Here is a 17691-nt window from a genome sequence, read left to right on the forward strand (position 1 = left end):
TTGTCTGCTGGGTGCCGATCAGGGTTTACGGCAGGGGTTCTATAAAACAAGTTCAGACTACGACCCACGTCAGAGCAGTTCAGATACAAATGCAGGCTTGAGATGTTTTACTGGCACAGCAAGAAAAGACTGATCAAGATTTATGATTGTGGAGATATCCCAAAGTCAAAACACATCCTATACGCTATATTTACTCTGCTTTAAGTGAAGTTTGGATCATTGGACACAGTGCAATGTGAAAGTAAACCGTAGATGAAAATGGAACAAATATTGCAACTTTGATTCCAAATTCAACTGAGTCTCCCGGACTATGAGGTGTGGAAAAAATGTTAAAACACTTCCACAACTTTAACTGACCTTGTGAAAAACTATCAATCTTGACTACCTAGAATGGAGTCTGGCTGCTTGAGGACAAAACGTAAAAAAGGAGAAGCAAACAAAGTTTATGAAAGTAATGGTATCAGTGCAGAATTTCTGTTTTAGCCATAAACTGAATGATTGATGCTAATGATTTTATATTGATGGCTTTTTTAATTTCTTTGTCTTTTCTTTAAGAACCAACACAACACATTTTATTTCAGCTTAGAGCACAAACATGATCCAGCCTCACCAGTTTGGAAGTTTTTATCTCCATAAAAAACTACCAGTAAGATTATATCTCTGTGAGAGCCTTGTTAGGATTAAAGTTGTTTTGGGGAACTTTTATTAGTAAGACCGTAAAGATAGCTGGTGTCAGATTTAAAGGAAAAAATGTAAACGGTAAGATGCAGCGGTCTCTTTCAGCATATTCTCACTAGCAAGTATTTGTTCTTTTTTTTTTTATCTGAAGTTACGGTCATATGCTCAAATACAATTGAAGGAAGGGGGAAAAATTCTAATCTTTGAATCATTTATTTATGTTTTTATTTAAAGGGATGCATGGTTTCAGTATCCCCAAGTTTATTTTAAAGTTTAAGAAGAGCTAAAAAAAAAAAAAGACCTTCAAGTTTAAAAAAACCCCATAAAAGACAGTCAACTAAAAGTTGTTTACTATCCAGCTGGAAAGCTGATTGTATTTTACTTTAGGCTCAAGCAAATTCAGCCTAGCTGCCGATCACTGAACCCAAAAAAAGGGGTTTCCAGAATATCCTAAATTTCAATACTCTTCTGTGCATGTTTTTCTTCCATCAGGATCAAAGGGTGCAAGCCTAAAATCTAAAACTGATTTTACACATTTGAATTGTGTCAGAGTCATGCAGGGAAAGAAACTCTGCTGCCCAAACATAACATCAGAGCAACAGTTTGATTTCAACAGTAAACAGACTGATGAGGGCAGAACAAACGCAGCACCCCGTTATGCTGCTGCGGCCCTCATTTTCCTCTTCCATGCTGTTATGTTTTAAAAAGCGATGAAAAGATCTACAGCGTAGAATATTAAAGGAGCTGTGTTGGGAAGTCAGGGTAAAGCTCAGTGAAGGCCATGGCCTGAAACTGTTGAGCAGATTTACAGAGCCTGAGGTTGCAGCTCGATGAAGAAAACAGCCACATGCTACTGTTATCAATTCAACATCATAGCCCTGGCAATACTAAAGCTATTACTCATCTACTGTACAGACATTTAGCTATGTAACACCTACCCATCATCAGAAGTTCTTTAGTTTGAGGCGTTATAATTGTTGTACCTCATCGGAAGCCCAAACTGGAGTCATAACCAAAATCAATTGGATGCAATATAAAACCCACAGGACATGATATTAAATTAGAATATATGTTAGATATTCTAATTTAATCAAGAAATTACTGAAGAATAAAAAAGTATTTTGTAAAAATGCTACTCAAGAACTGAGTAACTAATCACAGCATTTCATTTTTTAAGATGTCGGCCATAAAAAATTACGTAAGATTATGAGAAAATTCAGTTTAAGGTAATATACTGTATGTACACATAAATAACAAAGTGACAAAATAACAAATTCAGTCAGAGGTAACACTTTTCCAAATATATATATTTTTTCAATATAAAACGAATTAAACTAATAATTCTGGTTACTTTGGCGGCTGTGGCTCTATGGTAGAGTAGTCATCTTGCGATCGGAAGGTTGTAGGTTCGATGTGCCTCTGGGCAAGGCACTTAACTCCAAATTGTGTATAAATGTTATAAATGTGTGTGTGTTTGTGAGTGCGACTGGGTGAATGTGACTCTAGTGTAAAGCGCTATGAGTGGTCAAAATGACTGGAAAAGCACTATATAAGTTCAGTCCATTTACCATTTAATACTTACAAAAGGTAATGTCTTCAGTAGATGTTAGAACACAGTGACAATATTTGGTGTTTACTGGATTTTCTTGGACTCTAAAGATAGAAAACAAAATTAGAATAGCAAAGCTTGTGTACAAACTCTAACAAACTGTAGAGTAAGGTGCATGTTTGTCCCTCATTCAGTGAAGTTATTATCAGTATCCAGAAATTTAACTTAAGTAAAAATAACTATACTTTATAATAATATTTCTCAAGTAATTGTAAAAAAAAAAAAAAAAAAAAAAATACAGAGCGGTACACATGCTGTAAAAAGTTTTTTTCCCCAAAATAGTTACTCGGGTAACTGTAATTAAGTAAATGTAGCTAGTTACATAAATTAGTTCTGGATTACTGTTATATAAGCCTGCATCGTATTAGGAAAACATGAAATTTGTGATAACATTGGATTAATGAATCCTATGTTGGATTAACAATTTGACTTGTGATAAATAAATAAACAGTTTTACTATCCTTCTGCTGTGAGTTTATTACAAACTCAGACCAGAGATAATGAAAAGTCTATTCAGCCTCTAGGGGAAAAAATAGTTCCATTTCAACACCAAAGTTTTATTGTTGTTAAATGTTGTTAAGTTTCTTAATGACTTGTCCTCCTTACCATCTCTTGACCTTCAAAACCTTTTTATGGTGCATTAGAGAAAAAGTCTCAAATATATGTTTAAATAAATCATTCTGTGCAGCATGTGGTTTGCTTACACCGACTTTGCGATAATGATAGATACGGAATATATTAAGTCAATTTTACTTGTATAAGATATTTCAGCAACACTGCAGTTCAAGCTGCTTTGCACCATTAAGTCATTATACAGTAACCAGTTATGAAATGTCACATTTTTGTCAAATGCCATGATCAAGCAACTACCCATCAAATATATTCATCAATGTTCCACTTGCTTCTAACCCCTTCTGCTCAGGTGGCTTTTTAGGTGTGATTTTAAGGAACTCTGTTTGGGGTGTTTTGCCATTTTCTGGATGTTTATTATGCAGCTGTTATGTATGGTTTTCCCCCTTTGCAATAAAGCTAGCGAATGTCTTCTGTGCCCTTTTCCTTTGTAGATTTGATAACCCGGCAGCTGTCAGTCCCACTCCCAGCAGGCAGCTGACCTTTAACTACCTGCTCCCTGTGAACGCATGGCTGCTGCTGAATCCCTCAGAGCTGTGCTGCGACTGGACCATGGGCACCATTCCTCTGGTGGAGTCCCTTCTGGACCTCCGGAACCTGGCCACTGTGGCCTTCTACGTGTTCCTGTGCCTGCTCGCCCACTACAGCGTGTTCTCCAGACACAGCTCAGCCAAGACTGTTATCATGGTGAGAGGAAGTTTTGGTCGCTTCATCTACATTCTTATGCAAACACTTTGAACACTAATTGATTCATATTCGCACAGATGCACATAGAAATGTTTTTTGTGGCCTTTTTTTTTTTTTTTTTTTTTGTAACTTTCAGGTTGAGTATCGGATGTGTTCAGAGTAATTTTAACCTGTTTAAAAAATTTTAATTAAATTCCATACAAGCATAGTTCATTTGGGAATACAGCAGATTCTATTCCTGAGCTAAACAGGAAGAAAACTGAATTGATTATCAGAGAAATTAATATTAGGATTTAACAAATAGCAACTCTTCAAGTATTTCTCATATTCTTAATGACTTGACCACCTTCACCTTACCACATCTTTACTTTCTAAAATGTTTTAGCTGCGTTACATAAAAAATGTCACCCAAAATATTTACGGAAAAAAAACCCCTACTTAGACACAAGGCCGACATTTATTACCAACGCCTGTTGTGCTTTTACACGGCATGCTGTTTTAGAGCAAAAACTATCAAAAACATCAGTGAAAGTGGTTCCTTGTGTCCACAGGCACGTCCACAGCTTAAAAGATGCACAAGAGAATTGTGTGGTTTTTTTTTTTCTTGGATCAACATATTAAATAAGGATCAACATATTAAATAAGGCCTCAAACTGCCTTAAATAAGGCCTCAAACTGCCTTAATTCACCAAATACTAATTTTATTACCCTACTGTGCACTGTTGTCTGACTTATTCTCTATAGAACTTCTGGTTTTAATTCATTTTGGCTGCTGCTCTCTGCTCTAAAGCATTGCATCAGAAAGTGAAATGAAAAAAATGGGGGGTGGGAGGAAGAAAAAAGAAGAAGAAAAACAATTTTCTAGCAATAAAAGATAGGATCTTGCTTGAATTTAAAAGGAAAACACGGGTGGTGGTTGTTCACTGTGGGATATAGAAAGAAAATTAGCATTTGTTGTGCAACAGTCTTATGGCTCTCATAGTTGAAGGTCAGTGAACTTCCTTAGTCTTTCATTTTTTAGAAAGAGCAACACAAATCAACACTAAATAAACTCAATAATGACTTGTACAGTGTTTACTCTGGTTTGCTAGGAACATTTTGTGTTACATTGCGTAACAGTGTCATACCACATCAACCTATTTAGCATGTTTGCAAGGTTGCCAGCTGTCTCACATGGAGCATGAGACACAACTCAAAAAGCTGCTGTTCTCTGGGAAAAACCAGCGTTGCAGCATTGTTTCTCACAGTGACTGCTGAGCTTTTGCCTGAAGTCTAAATTTCAGGAATTCCTCTGCTTTTTATTACTGTAGTTGGAAAATGCTATTTTATTTAGGAAGGTTTGTATCAATTTGTCTAATAAATTGAAATCTAAAAGTCCATGTTGATAATCAGTTAGGATAAGCATAAATCTAGGAAAACATTAAGTGTAACACCATCCATTCATTATCTTTTGCTTAATCTGGTGTTGGGTCGTGGAGGCAGCAGCTTAAGCTGAGAGGCTCAGACATCCTCTCTTCAGCCACTTGTTCCAGCTCCTCTGGGGGAATCCAAAGGCGTTCCCAGGTCAGCCGAGAAAGTTGGTCCCTGTCCCTCCAGCGTGTCTTGGGTCTTCCTCTGCATCTCTTCCTGTTGGGACGTGCCTCGCCATCCAGGAGGCATCCTAACCAGATGCCAGAGTCACCTAAACTGGCTCCTTTCGATGTGGAGGGCCAGCATCTCTACTCTGAGTCCCTCCAAGATGATTGCTTTCTCAGTCTACCTCTAAGGGAGAGCCCTAACATCCTACAGATTAAACGCATTTCGGCTGCTTGTATCTGCGATCTCGTTATTTTGGTTACTACCCGAACCTTGTGACCATAGACGAGGGTTGAAACGTAGATCGACTGATAAACTAAGAGCTTCACCTTTCGCCTCTGCTTTTTCCACAACAGACCGTTACAGAGACCGCATCACTGTAGATGCTCCATCATTCATAAACAAGACCACAAGATACTAAAACTCCTCCACCTGAGGCAGGACCTCGTTACTGATCCGGAATCTATACCTTTTTCTGAGTACAAACTATTTGGACTTGCTCCTTTTCATCTCAACTGCTTTGCTTTCTGCTGCTCCAGCAGAAGCCTGAGATAATAATCCCATGAAGCAAACAGAACCACGTAATCTACAAAAAGAGACTTGATCTTGGAGGCCAGAGAGTAGAATGGAAAGTTTTGAGAAGCGATTGCCCGAAACCATGTGGCAGCACATACTGTTCAGAGGCCTAAAGTGGACTTCAGTGGACTAAAACACTGCTTGGTCGTGGTCTGACCCAGCCAACAAAGGTTCCACCAACACCTTCTGGTATGTTTTTACGATAACATGGAAAATAACATGAGAATTAAAATTCCCTCCTTTTCTAAACTTGTGAAACCATAATAGCGGTTCCCTTCCGCCATGTCTTTTTTTTTTTTTTGCCTGAATTGAAAGACTCAAATACATGCATACACCCACTTTATTATTTTTTTAGAAAGTTGCAAAGAAACTGCAGTCCTGTTGTAGTTATCAACTATTTGTTTGCATAATTCTGGCTGAATATTTGACCACTATTCTTATCACAAATGGTAGAGCTTTCAGTTACTGCTAAGGGCCTGGCTTTGAAGCATCCTCCTTACATTCTCAATAGATATAAAGTCAGGGCCATTCCAGAAGCCTAACTTTTTGCTTTTTCCAAAGCCATCATTTATGCATCTTTTATACAATTGACCTTTTGACACAGCCAATTTTGTCCAATTCCTCCGATGAAAAGGAATTGCTTAAAATGATTAGAAGCAACCCAAGAACCACCAATCATCAAGCTTGACATAAGCTGGGAAAAAGCTGGAACATCACTGTCACTGTGCACAGCAAAGAGAGCTTAACGTCATTATGTGAGGGTGCTGACCAAGAGGGAAGTCACTACTCCAAAATTGCTTCATTAAATCTTTAGTGAAGTTTTTTTTTATATGCACAAGTTAAAAGTTCTTCTGGAGAAAGGTTTAGTCATCCTTTGAGATATAGACTTATCTGTTTGGAAAAGTAACTGTCTCTTCATCTTAAACTCATGAGACAACAGTGCCAGCTCTGGAAGCAGTTCTTTATCAGAACTGGCATTAATAAAGGTTGAACTTTTGTTTTATACTTTTTAGACAAAATGACTGATCTGTTTGCGTGTTTTTTGATCTTCTCAGGCCTTGTCTTTGATCGTCCTGCCCTTCATTCCAGCGTCCAACCTCTTCTTCCCTGTGGGGTTTGTTGTTGCAGAGAGAGTACTTTATGTTCCCAGTATGGGATTCTGTGTTCTTGTAGCACATGGATTCAAGATCGTCTCACATAAAGAGTAAGTAGTTGTCCAAACTGACAAGTATCCAAGCAGTGACTAAAATGAAAGAGTGTATTTCCCCTTCTGTAACCCAAAATATCTGTTTGTTTTTAGAATTGCTTTTCTATTTTGTTGGAAGTCTTGATTTGCAATTTACAAATTCTCCCTTCTGTATCATGTCTTTTTATAATGTTGCAATTAAAGTAGTCATTGTAAAATTCATATGCTGGCATTAAATATGAAAAAGCACATAAATGTTCAATATCACAAAACCTAAACTTATTGATTGTGAATGTGACAGACAAGCACATTGAAGTGCATTTGCTTGAAACTTGTACAGTGGTGGACCTGCTGTAAAGATCATGTCTGATGCGTTGTAGGCCCCGGTTTTAGGTTTGGTGTTTAGTAGCCGCGTTTCCATTAACCACAGAATTGCACAAATTGAAATTATGAAAACAAATTTAGAGAAAAGGCGTCAATTTTGAAAAAACTAAAGTTTTTCAATAGTCTTTGTTATAGGATGAGGTGATTTTTTTTCTTCAGTTTTATCAAAATAGATGTATTTCACAAAACTACAATGGAAACACTTTTTTCACATCAAACAAGTCACTTGATAAACAATCATTTGTTACTACTGGTGGAAAAGACAAAGAAAACGACAGGAAGTGGTAGGAATACGATGGTTTGTTTTTATTTCTTTTTTCAGACTACATGCAGCTGGCTCCATCAGAGCTCTCACAGCAACACATAGTCTATAGATAACTTAATTTGTCATTCGAATGTGTTGAATCCATAGCTCTTCTGTAAAATCTCTGACTACTGATTCCCCAAAATGCTGCATGTGTAGCCACTCAAAGTAGGCGGGGCTTGTCACTCCTGAATAAAATGCCGACGTTTCCTCTGATGGCTGATGAATGATGAGCTCTAGCGCCACAGCTGAATTATGGATATATCTCATGTAAATGCTTACATCCCTCGCTGCCATGATTTTAAATGATGTATCTTTCTTATTTATTGGAAATTGCGAAATTTAGTTTTTTCAACATTAGCAGAATGTAAACAGAGATTTCTGCATATTTGTAATGGTACGCAGCTAACATAGCGTGCTTTGGTACATTCCAGTTCTTACATCACTTTTGACCAGAAAACCTTCTTCTCCATGTTGCAGTGTAAAATGTCTTCCCCAAGAAACACTTGGAGCATTATTATTTTAGCAGGGCCTAAATAGTAATTTAGGCTCTGCTAAACACTTGTAAACAGAAACTAATATAGTAAAAGCATAGTGGTGTGAGTTGTTCTTAAAATGCAGAATTTATAAGCACTTCAGCTTTAAAACATCAGCTTCATAAGTCTTTTCAGTATCATGGCCAAAACAAAAGTGCTTTAAAGTCTGACTAAAACTGTTACTCACAGACAATTAAGGAAGATTTCCTGGCTGCTGATTGGTGTGCTGCTCACCACACATGCAGTGAAAACCTTCAACAGGAACTGGGACTGGGAGTCGGAATATACCCTGTTCACCTCTGCCCTGAAGGTAAAAGCTTTAACTAGAGTATTTTGGCAGTTTTCCAGTGTTCAAACAAAACTTTAATTATCCTGTGATGAAAGACTTTGTTAGAGAATTTAATAGATAACACAACTTTGATCAGTCAGGTTATCTCTGAAAGCTTTTTTGTTTATTAAACTGTGTGCCATTTCAGGTTAACAAGAACAACGCCAAGCTGTGGAATAATGTCGGCCACGCTTTAGAGAACCAAAACAATTATGCAATGGCTCTGCGGTATTTTCTCCAAGCCACTCGCGTCCAGCCAGGTGAGAGACTTCAATCGGACGTCTTTAAATCATTTGACATATTTCCATAAACTGATGGTATCTTGCATGTGGTAGTCTCAGACCGCAGATGTTTTGCTTTCTTCTGTGAGTGTTTCAGAGAAACAAGATAGCCATTGTTTTCTTGTTTTTTTGTCAGTAGTGTAGAGTCCACAGAAACTGAAGTCGTTATAGGGAACTCCTTCAAGCTGAGATTCAGATGCCTTCTGGTTTGGGATGCTTAGATGAACTAATTTGCCTCAATACAGGCATGGACATGTCGCATTGATAAAATTTGCCTAAACAACAAATGTAACAAATAATACATCTGATTATTTTAGCAGCCGCCGAAATAATTTTCAGATTTTAGCAAATTGTTACACATTTTTATTTAAACTGCTGTGATTTGATTCTAGGTGGACACAAGATTTCCATGCTGTGAGAATCGGACACTAGTTCCATTGGTTTCCAGCTGCACTTATGAAAGCTCATTTCTGAGCAGAAATTTGACTTTTTTTTTCATCAGAGGAGGGTTAAAGAGGTGCTACTCACTAAAGCGTAGGGGTACACAAGACACGTTATCGAGACATTGACCTTTTTTGTTGTGTCATACACACTGCTGTTGTTGACTTACATTACATTGTAGTTATGTTTCCTTACATCCAGAAATTACCGCACATATCACCAAACTGGTACTTAATTGGTAGTATTATGTAAAATTAACTTTTTTGAACTTCACGTGGTCATATGATATTAGTCCCTCAACCAAAAGTACATGCTCCTGTGGTGTACGCTTTATATCATCCATTGCAACTTCCTGTTGCCCTCAAAAAATAGGAAGGATAAAGTCACAAGAAAACACAAACGGGTTATTATTTCAAACCCAAGACAAATGAAAAGAATCAAGGCCAGTTTAAATTTAAACTGTGGATAATGGCATAAACATGTAAGAGTGTTTTGTCCTAGTGAATGAGTCCATTATGATGAAGGGGTTGAAAGAGACGACTGTTAGTGCATTAAATCCATTATAGTGGCTCTTGATGTCGTCTCTCCTCACATGGTGAAGAGCCATCCAGCGATCCATTATATGTCTTCATCTTGAGCAGACAAAGCTACACTTCAGCATTCTACAGCAAATGTGCAGGTGAAATACTGTTGGCCCTTTCATTTGGGCCGCAGGATTCTTCCCATTCCTCCGCTTTCAGGAAGCCTGTCATCAGCTGGGACATCATAAAGTTTTGTCGGTTCCCCACCAGCAAGTGTTTCCCCAAGATTAACAATGTAAACACTTTAACCCAGTAAAGATTTCCTGCCACAGTCATCAGGAACAGGTTCTTCTCACCGTTCAAAGTTTGGCCCGCTCATTATAGTTCTCAGCAGGATTTATTTTGCTTTCTGAATCGCATAGACGTGTGTCTTCTCCTCTGGAAAGCATCACACCTCCATTAGTGTTTAGGCATCAGATTAGTTTACATAAGAAAAAAAATTAAAGCAGCTAAATTTCTGAATATAAAGTTGTTCATTTGTTGATATATGCAGAGCTGGACCAAAGATGGAAGATCAAACCATCTTTTCCATCAATCGTAATGGTTAAGGATCATATATCATTCTCTGTGTTGGCTTTCAGCCGGATGGAGATTTTAAAGAGGAGCGGCAAAACAAATGAGGTGGATTAGCAGAGCTGCTGACTGACAGTGTCATCAAGACGTACCACTGTGAAATTTCGTCTTTGAATTAGCTTTTTATGAAAATTTACTTTTTGGAAAATCTGATTCATTCATTCATTCATTCATTCATTCATTCATTCATTCATTCATTTATTTATTTATTTATTTATTTTTACCAACTTTGGGCCCACCCAGGTCCTACCATCTTGTTACACAGGCATGTTTTACAGCTTGTATGTTTTTACACTTTGAATTCAGGTCAACTCCCTGAAGGAATGACTGAAATCAAAGGAAGTTGTTGAAAATATTTTCTGTTTGTAACTTCATCTTAAGAAAAGAAAGGGAGAATTAAAGAACATCAAAAATCAGATTTGGTATGAAAAAAACCCCCCAACGAATTCATTTATTTTATCATTTAAGTCACATTTTCCAGCCCTGCTTTGAAAATACTTGGATCATATGAGTTTGGTAACATTTATTTTCCCTTTTGGGATAATTTTGAATTGATGTGATCTGAATTTGTCAGAAACGTACGTTTGCTCTTGCCACAGATGACATCGGTGCTCACATGAACGTCGGAAGAACGTACAAGAACCTGAACAAATCCAGAGAGGCGGAGGAAGCGTATCTGGTTGCCAAATCCCTCATGCCACAGGTAAGTCCTCATCGCACGTAGCATTGATTTCCTTATTGTGATATCGCCGAGTGCATTTCTTCAGAATGTCATTGTTTGTCACCTGTAGCTTTTGTCTTGTGTTTGTGTGTCACAATTTTTGTCTGGGAGTGATCTTACCCACCATTCAAAGGAATACCAAACGCAGCTTGCCACTGTTCACCCAAGAAAAATGAACTCCACCTATTTGGCATGAAGACAGTGGATGCATTACTGTCTCTTTAGATTCCTAGGAACTCTCTTTACGCTTCCAAACTGTAGTGCACACCACACCTACCTAATTACTCCATTTTCTAATGCAACTGTTAAAACTAAAGTTGAAGTCCAGCTGTCTCTAGATGCCACAGCTGACATCAAAGTGACTTTTCACGCCTGAATGCAAAATTAGCAATCTGTTCCCGTAAAAAAAAAAAAAAAATCAGGTTGGTATTTAGTGCAACGGTATTTTCTCTTCTACTGCAATCAGGTTATTCCAGGTAAGAAGTACGCGACACGTGTAGCCCCCAATCACCTTAACGTCTACATAAACCTGGCAAATCTGATCCGGGCCAACGACTCTCGGCTGGAGGAGGCGGATCAGCTGTACAGGCAGGCGATCAGCATGAGACCCGACTTCAAGCAAGCCTACATCAGCAGGCAAGATTTTCTCGACTCGCTTCCAATTTGAACATCCACAAGTGGTTTGTGGAAGTATTCGTGCCCCTGTGAACCGCAAACGTCAGAGTTTCATTTAGATGTTTCTGTCCCAGAACCGCACAGAGTTCTTTGCATTAGCTCAAGCTCACATTGAGTGCAGGAAAATGCAAAAATCTTGCCGCAGATTCTTAATTGGAGGCGAGGTTTTTACTGCAACTCCCGCTGGATTCACAGCCCTATTCTTAGTCGCGTGTGTACCATCGTCCCATTTCATCTGATTGTTTGATGAAAAGCATGCGCACAACATGATGTTTTTTAAACATCATGTTTTAAATATCAAGTTTTTTTAAATTGATATTTGTATTCAGTATAAAGTTCCAAGTCTATTGGGTCGGAACCTAACCCAACTTTAAACTACTTCAAAATGTTATGATTGGCCTCTCTGTTCCTCAGGCACCATGATTTTTGCTTGTTTACTGAAACCATCAGAAGTCGTCATGGAACGGCTGGATTTATGCTTTATTGACTGAAGCATAAATAATTATGGCATATTTACTGTACGCCATAATTTTGGTTCTTGTGCGGTTATAAAAGTAAGGTGGGACACCAATGATTTTGTGAAATCATTTTTAAACAATTAGTATTTTTTTATACCTTATTTTGTGTTGATCTTTCATATAAAATCCAAATAAAATAAGTTGGGAGTTTTTGGTTCTAACATGTCAAATTACAAACATTTAGGAGGAACGAGATTATTTCTTGTCTTTAGTTCAACTTTCAAGCGTGTAGTTTATGTCTGAAATGTGATTAATTGATTGTTATTTAATCCTTTATACAGGAGTTTCTCATTCATTTATAAGACAGACCTATTTACATACGTCACAAAACCATAGAAACTGTAATAAAATCTTCTAAATTTTCATCAACTAATTTAGTATTCGATTAATTGTTAACCAGCGTATAGAGACTCAAAAAAGGGCCAGTCGTTGAAAGAGCAACATATTCAGAGCAAAATAAATGCATATTACATTTAAGATTTTTAAAAATCCTTCATTGTCTACTTTTGTGGAAAAAAAGTCTTCTACTAAGTACTTTTCAGTATCCAGTTATTAATAGTTTAATCCCAAAAATAATCACCAGATCAGCCTCGCACTGTATTAATGTTACGTCAAGCAGAAAGAGTTTTTTACATGTTGATATTGGAAGAAGTTTTAAGCTGCAGGTGCATCTTTTGCTACAAATGATCAAGCTTTCACTAAAGGAATGCTATTTTGTTGCATTTTAGGCAAAAAATTGATTTTTTTTCTTATTTAAAAAAATAAATTATTTCTTTATTTCAGTGTATACTTAATATTGTATAAAATAAGCTTAAGTAGTTCAACAAAAAAAGCTTCAGGAGGTGGCAGTTTGTTTGTTTTTTTAATTCATAGTAATCGATTAATCATTAGAATAATCTATTACTAAAGTAATCATTAGTTGCAGTCCTAATGTAGTTTGCTTGTTTGTTTGACAGAGGGGAGCTGTTGCTGAAGATGAACAAGCTGACAGAAGCCCGGGACGCATACCTGCGCGCGTTGGAGCTTGACAGCTCCAACGCTGACCTCTGGTATAACCTCGCCATAGTCAACATCGAGATGAAAGACCCATCTGAAGCCCTGAAGAATTTCAACCTCGCCCTGGAGCTCAACCCGCGCCACAAGCTGGCGCTCTTCAACTCGGCTCTTCTCATGCAGGAGTCTGGTGAGTTGCAAGAAAGTGAAAACTTGCGATTTGACGATTTGTGGATATGGAGAAGCCAGACCTGTTCAAACACGCAAAAACCCGTTAAATTGAATGTGTAGCGCATTGTCTGAGGAGGTTAACAGCAGTACTTCACTTGTCAATTGCATTGCTTTTCGCTGGTGTAGGACATCAACCCTCCACAAACTGGAATGAATAAAGGAACTAACCTGTTATTACCTCTAGGGTGTAACCAGGTTCTTAAGAAATGTCCCCTATGCTGAAGAGATCAGGGCCAAGTTTCTGTCAGTTTCTTTTATTTATCGACTAAGTGAGAAGAAAAACATTGAATGTTGTGTTTTACTTGCAGCAGGTTTGACTGGAAGGCCAGGCAGCTTTAGCTGTTTGTTTAGAAACCAACAGAAATCTGTTGATTAGCACGGCAGATCAACATAAAGGGAAAGTTAAGCCACTGAGACATACATATATTACTACATTGTTCTACAAAGCTGGGTTACTTTTTAGAAGAATAAACTTCGGAGTGTTGTTAAACTTTCTTTCTGCACTGCGCTCAGTTCCTGTGTCTTTGAGTGATATCTGGATTATAATCGCCATTTGTTACAAAAGTTGACTTGTCAGAAGCTTTAGATTCACAAAACCTGCTACAGTATTATAGGTAATAATTACTGGTGTGAAAGGCACATACTAGTACATCTCAAAAACTTAGAATGTTACATGAAATTTATTACAAATAGAGCAAAATATTGTTACATTTTATGATTATGGCTTGAAAGGGTTGAAAACCTTGTGTGGTCCAAGTGATTGACTTCGAATGTGGCCAGGTTTTCAAGAATTTTCCATTTTCAAGTGAAGACAATCACAACAAAAACAAAACAAAACCATCTACTCAGACTTTGTGTGCTCAGATTGAAAGCAGATGTGGTGATGGGTGAGACCTGGCTTTTCAACTGTTTCTACTTCCTTCCAGGAGAACCAAAGTTCTGGCCTGAAGCCAACCGTCGTTTCCTCATCTACGTGGAAGAGGAGCCCGACGACGCCAACGGCTACTTCAACCTCGGCATGCTGGCCATGGATGCTAATGAAAATGCCGCGGCGGAGCACTGGATGCGGAAGGCCATTGGCCTGCAGGCCGGCTTCCGCAGCGCGCTGTTCAACCTGGCTCTGCTTTACACCCAGTCCAAGCGGGAGGTGGACGCCTTGCCCGTGCTGGACGAGCTCCTCCGCCACCACCCGGAGCACGTCAAGGGCCTGATTCTGAAAGGCGACATCCTCATGAACCACAAGAAGGACACCCGCGGCGCCAAAGCTTGCTTCGAACGCATCCTGCGAATGGACCCCACCAACGTCCAAGGAAAACATAACCTGTGTGTGGTCTACTTCGAAGAGCGGGACTTGCCGCGGGCCGAGCGGTGCTTGGAGGAAACGCTGGCCCTGGCGCCCAACGAGGAGTACGTGCGCCGTCATTTGAGCATAGTGCGCAGTAAAATGGCCGCCATGAGCGCGGCAGGGGAGCCGCTTTCCAGGGAGGGTGGCGGCGGCGGCGTGTCGGCCAAGGAGGAAAAGCTGCAGGCGGCGGAGGAAACGACGGAAGACGTTGCCGCGGGTGAGGAGGAAGGGAGGGGTGCCAATGCTGACGGAAAGGGCGATGAGGATGAGAAGAATGTGCGGAAATCCTCAGCAGAAGGCCTCGGGGGTGGGGTGGCAGACCAAACAGAACCTTTGGACAGCACTCAGGCTGGCAAACGGACTAAGGGCAAGTCCACTAAAGAGATTAAAGATATAGAGGAAAAAAGGGCAGCAGCCTTGAAGAGACTAGAGGAGATAGAGCGCATACTAAGTGGTGATTGATTCTGGTGCGATTTGGTACTGGACTGTCACCCCTCCTCTTAAAACATGTTTATTCTTAATCAGCTGGGATTTCTTTCGAAATTTTTCAGTGTTTGTCTTTTTCTTTCTTTCTTTTTTCAAATCACAGATCTTGTAAAACGAAAAAAAAAAGACTACAAACTTTACGCACATAAAACACATCATCTGTTTCTTGCCCATCGCAGATGTAGATGCGAGCTTGAACTGAATGTGAATTTCACACATTGTTTTGTTTTGTTGCTCTATGTGTAGTCATCGTTTACCACTGGATTTGTGTTTAATAAGATGTGACTCCCTCTTCTGTTGTCGTTTGAAAAAAAAAAGGATGATTGTATCTGGGACAATTGGAGGATGTGACACGTTCCCCTAAACTTCTCCGAGGCAGAACAGCTCATAGCTGAAAATAAACCACACAGCGAGCAAACACACACACGCACCCCCACACACACACACCCACACCTCTCCCACTAAATCACAGCAGCTAATATTTATTGATCTCACTCTGCACTTCCTGCTATGACATCATCCCATTTCCAGCTGCCTTCTCGGTTTCGTTGGGGGTCTTCCTTCCGAGTGTTAGCCCTGATCTGTTTGTCACATTTTCACGCCTGTGTTCTGTCCTGTATCTTCACTAGAGGTGGATGTTTCGGATGTTTTTCTTCATAATCTGTCCTGAGGACATTGCTTCTACATGGGCTACACCCATTTTTATATGACTGTTAACAATGACGCACACCACTCCTTAGCAGAGGCCATGTGTTTTCATTTTCCAAAGCTCCTTCCACCTCAGGAGGGGAATTTTCTTAGCACATTTGCAAAACATGGATTTCCTATATCCTCTCTGCACAATGAGGATGATGTAACAACCCGTCGCAACCGAGACATAATTTGGACGATAGGTGTTTTATAATCGTTTGGGCAGATTTTGGCAGTGCCAACAAGTTGCATTTTTCTCCTTTTTCACTCTACCGCTAAATAAGCCCTAGATAGCTAGCTTAAAAAAATGATAACCAAAAACATTTGTGCACTTTTTAACAGGACTGGCTCATCGAAAACACTAAACCTGGTTGCGCATGTCATTGTACCAATGCGACACACTCTATGCTCTTCAAAGGTATGCATTTTATTTCTCACAGGCTAATCATGGTAATTATAGCACTTGTGATGTTCTTCCTTTCTCTCCTCTGGATCTGTTTATAATTTTAATAATGGAGGCAGCACAGAAGAAGTCTGTAAGAATCAGTGAGGCGGTACTACTTAAAGGCCTTGTCATTCATTCATTTTCTGGCCCTGAAAATATTATCCTACATCTGTATTCAGGATTTCATATCCAGTGTTATTTATTAGTATTACATTGCATACACTGCAGGGAAAAGCTTTGGCAGTGTGTGTTTTTGTGTCCGTTATGTTTTTTTGGTTGTTTTTTGGTTGTTTCTTTTACCATGTCAAGCATAAGTTCCATCGTGTATTTTTTTTCAAAGCCTGTCTCAGACAGTGTTAACAGTGTGCCCATAAACAAGGTACAACTTTGGACAACCAAGCATCCAGTTTATGTTTTTGGGTGTACCTCATTTTCAGATGTTCTTCTTTTTATAACAATCTGAGGTTTTTATAAGACCCGTGGTGATGGCGGCGGTGGTGGTTATTAAATAAAGTGGGATCAAAAATCATGATTTTGTTCAAACGTTTTCCTCTCGCATAAAATTCCAACTCTGTGGAGCTGAGTTGCAGCGGTTGGTGTCTGTCTGCAGTTTTCACTGAGTAAAGGCTCTCCCATACTTCATCTGAAGAATCGTAATCGACTCTTACTGACGTAGTTGCGTGATGAAAGTCGCATCATTTTGTTCGGAGGGACCTCCGTCTCAACACCAGGCCAGTTTGAAATATTTTGTACAGAGGTCTGTGTGATGTGTTGTGTGATTGGTGAGAGACTTCTTGTCGCGTTTTGTGTGTGATCACATGGCCTGTGTGAATATGAACATCACCAACCATGTGACTGCATATTGGCTGTTCAGCTGCGGATGCAGTGTGGGAGAGGCTCAAGAGGCAGGGTACGCCCTGGAGAAATCGCAAGTCCATCACAGGGCAAATCAGTTAACGGTCAGGTTTTTGGACTGCAGCAGGAAGCTGAAGTAACCAGAGAGGACCCACGCAGGCACTAGCTAAGCCCTTATTTAGCTGTTATCTGAAACAACTTTGTACAAGTTAGCATGAGTCCCTGCTCAAATCAAGGTGAATTGGTTAGGATATCAAGGAACAGAAGCATCCTGTAAGGTTGCCCAAGTCCAGTCTTTGCATCCCTACTCCAACACACTTAAGTCAAAAGGCTGAATTCCCTCCCAGCAGTAAATTAACTGGT

The 17691-nt window shown here is 39.2% G+C and overlaps 1 protein-coding gene across 1 annotated transcript in view; it reads left to right on the forward strand.

Annotated features, from left to right (window-relative positions):
- The window catches only part of tmtc3 (transmembrane and tetratricopeptide repeat containing 3), a 34069-nt gene extending 17064 nt beyond the window's left edge, over positions 1-17005 (forward strand). The window contains exons 7-14 of the mRNA XM_005813381.2: positions 3352-3604; positions 6811-6959; positions 8355-8475; positions 8642-8753; positions 10969-11072; positions 11557-11726; positions 13240-13466; positions 14434-17005. Coding sequence (XP_005813438.1) covers positions 3352-3604; positions 6811-6959; positions 8355-8475; positions 8642-8753; positions 10969-11072; positions 11557-11726; positions 13240-13466; positions 14434-15314 — 2017 coding nt within the window. The 3' untranslated portion in view covers positions 15315-17005. The remainder of the gene's footprint in view (positions 1-3351; positions 3605-6810; positions 6960-8354; positions 8476-8641; positions 8754-10968; positions 11073-11556; positions 11727-13239; positions 13467-14433) is intronic.
- The last annotated feature ends 686 nt before the right edge of the window (positions 17006-17691 follow it).

This window comes from Xiphophorus maculatus, chromosome 2 (genome assembly GCF_002775205.1).
Source record: "Xiphophorus maculatus strain JP 163 A chromosome 2, X_maculatus-5.0-male, whole genome shotgun sequence".
NCBI lineage: Eukaryota > Metazoa > Chordata > Actinopteri > Cyprinodontiformes > Poeciliidae > Xiphophorus > Xiphophorus maculatus.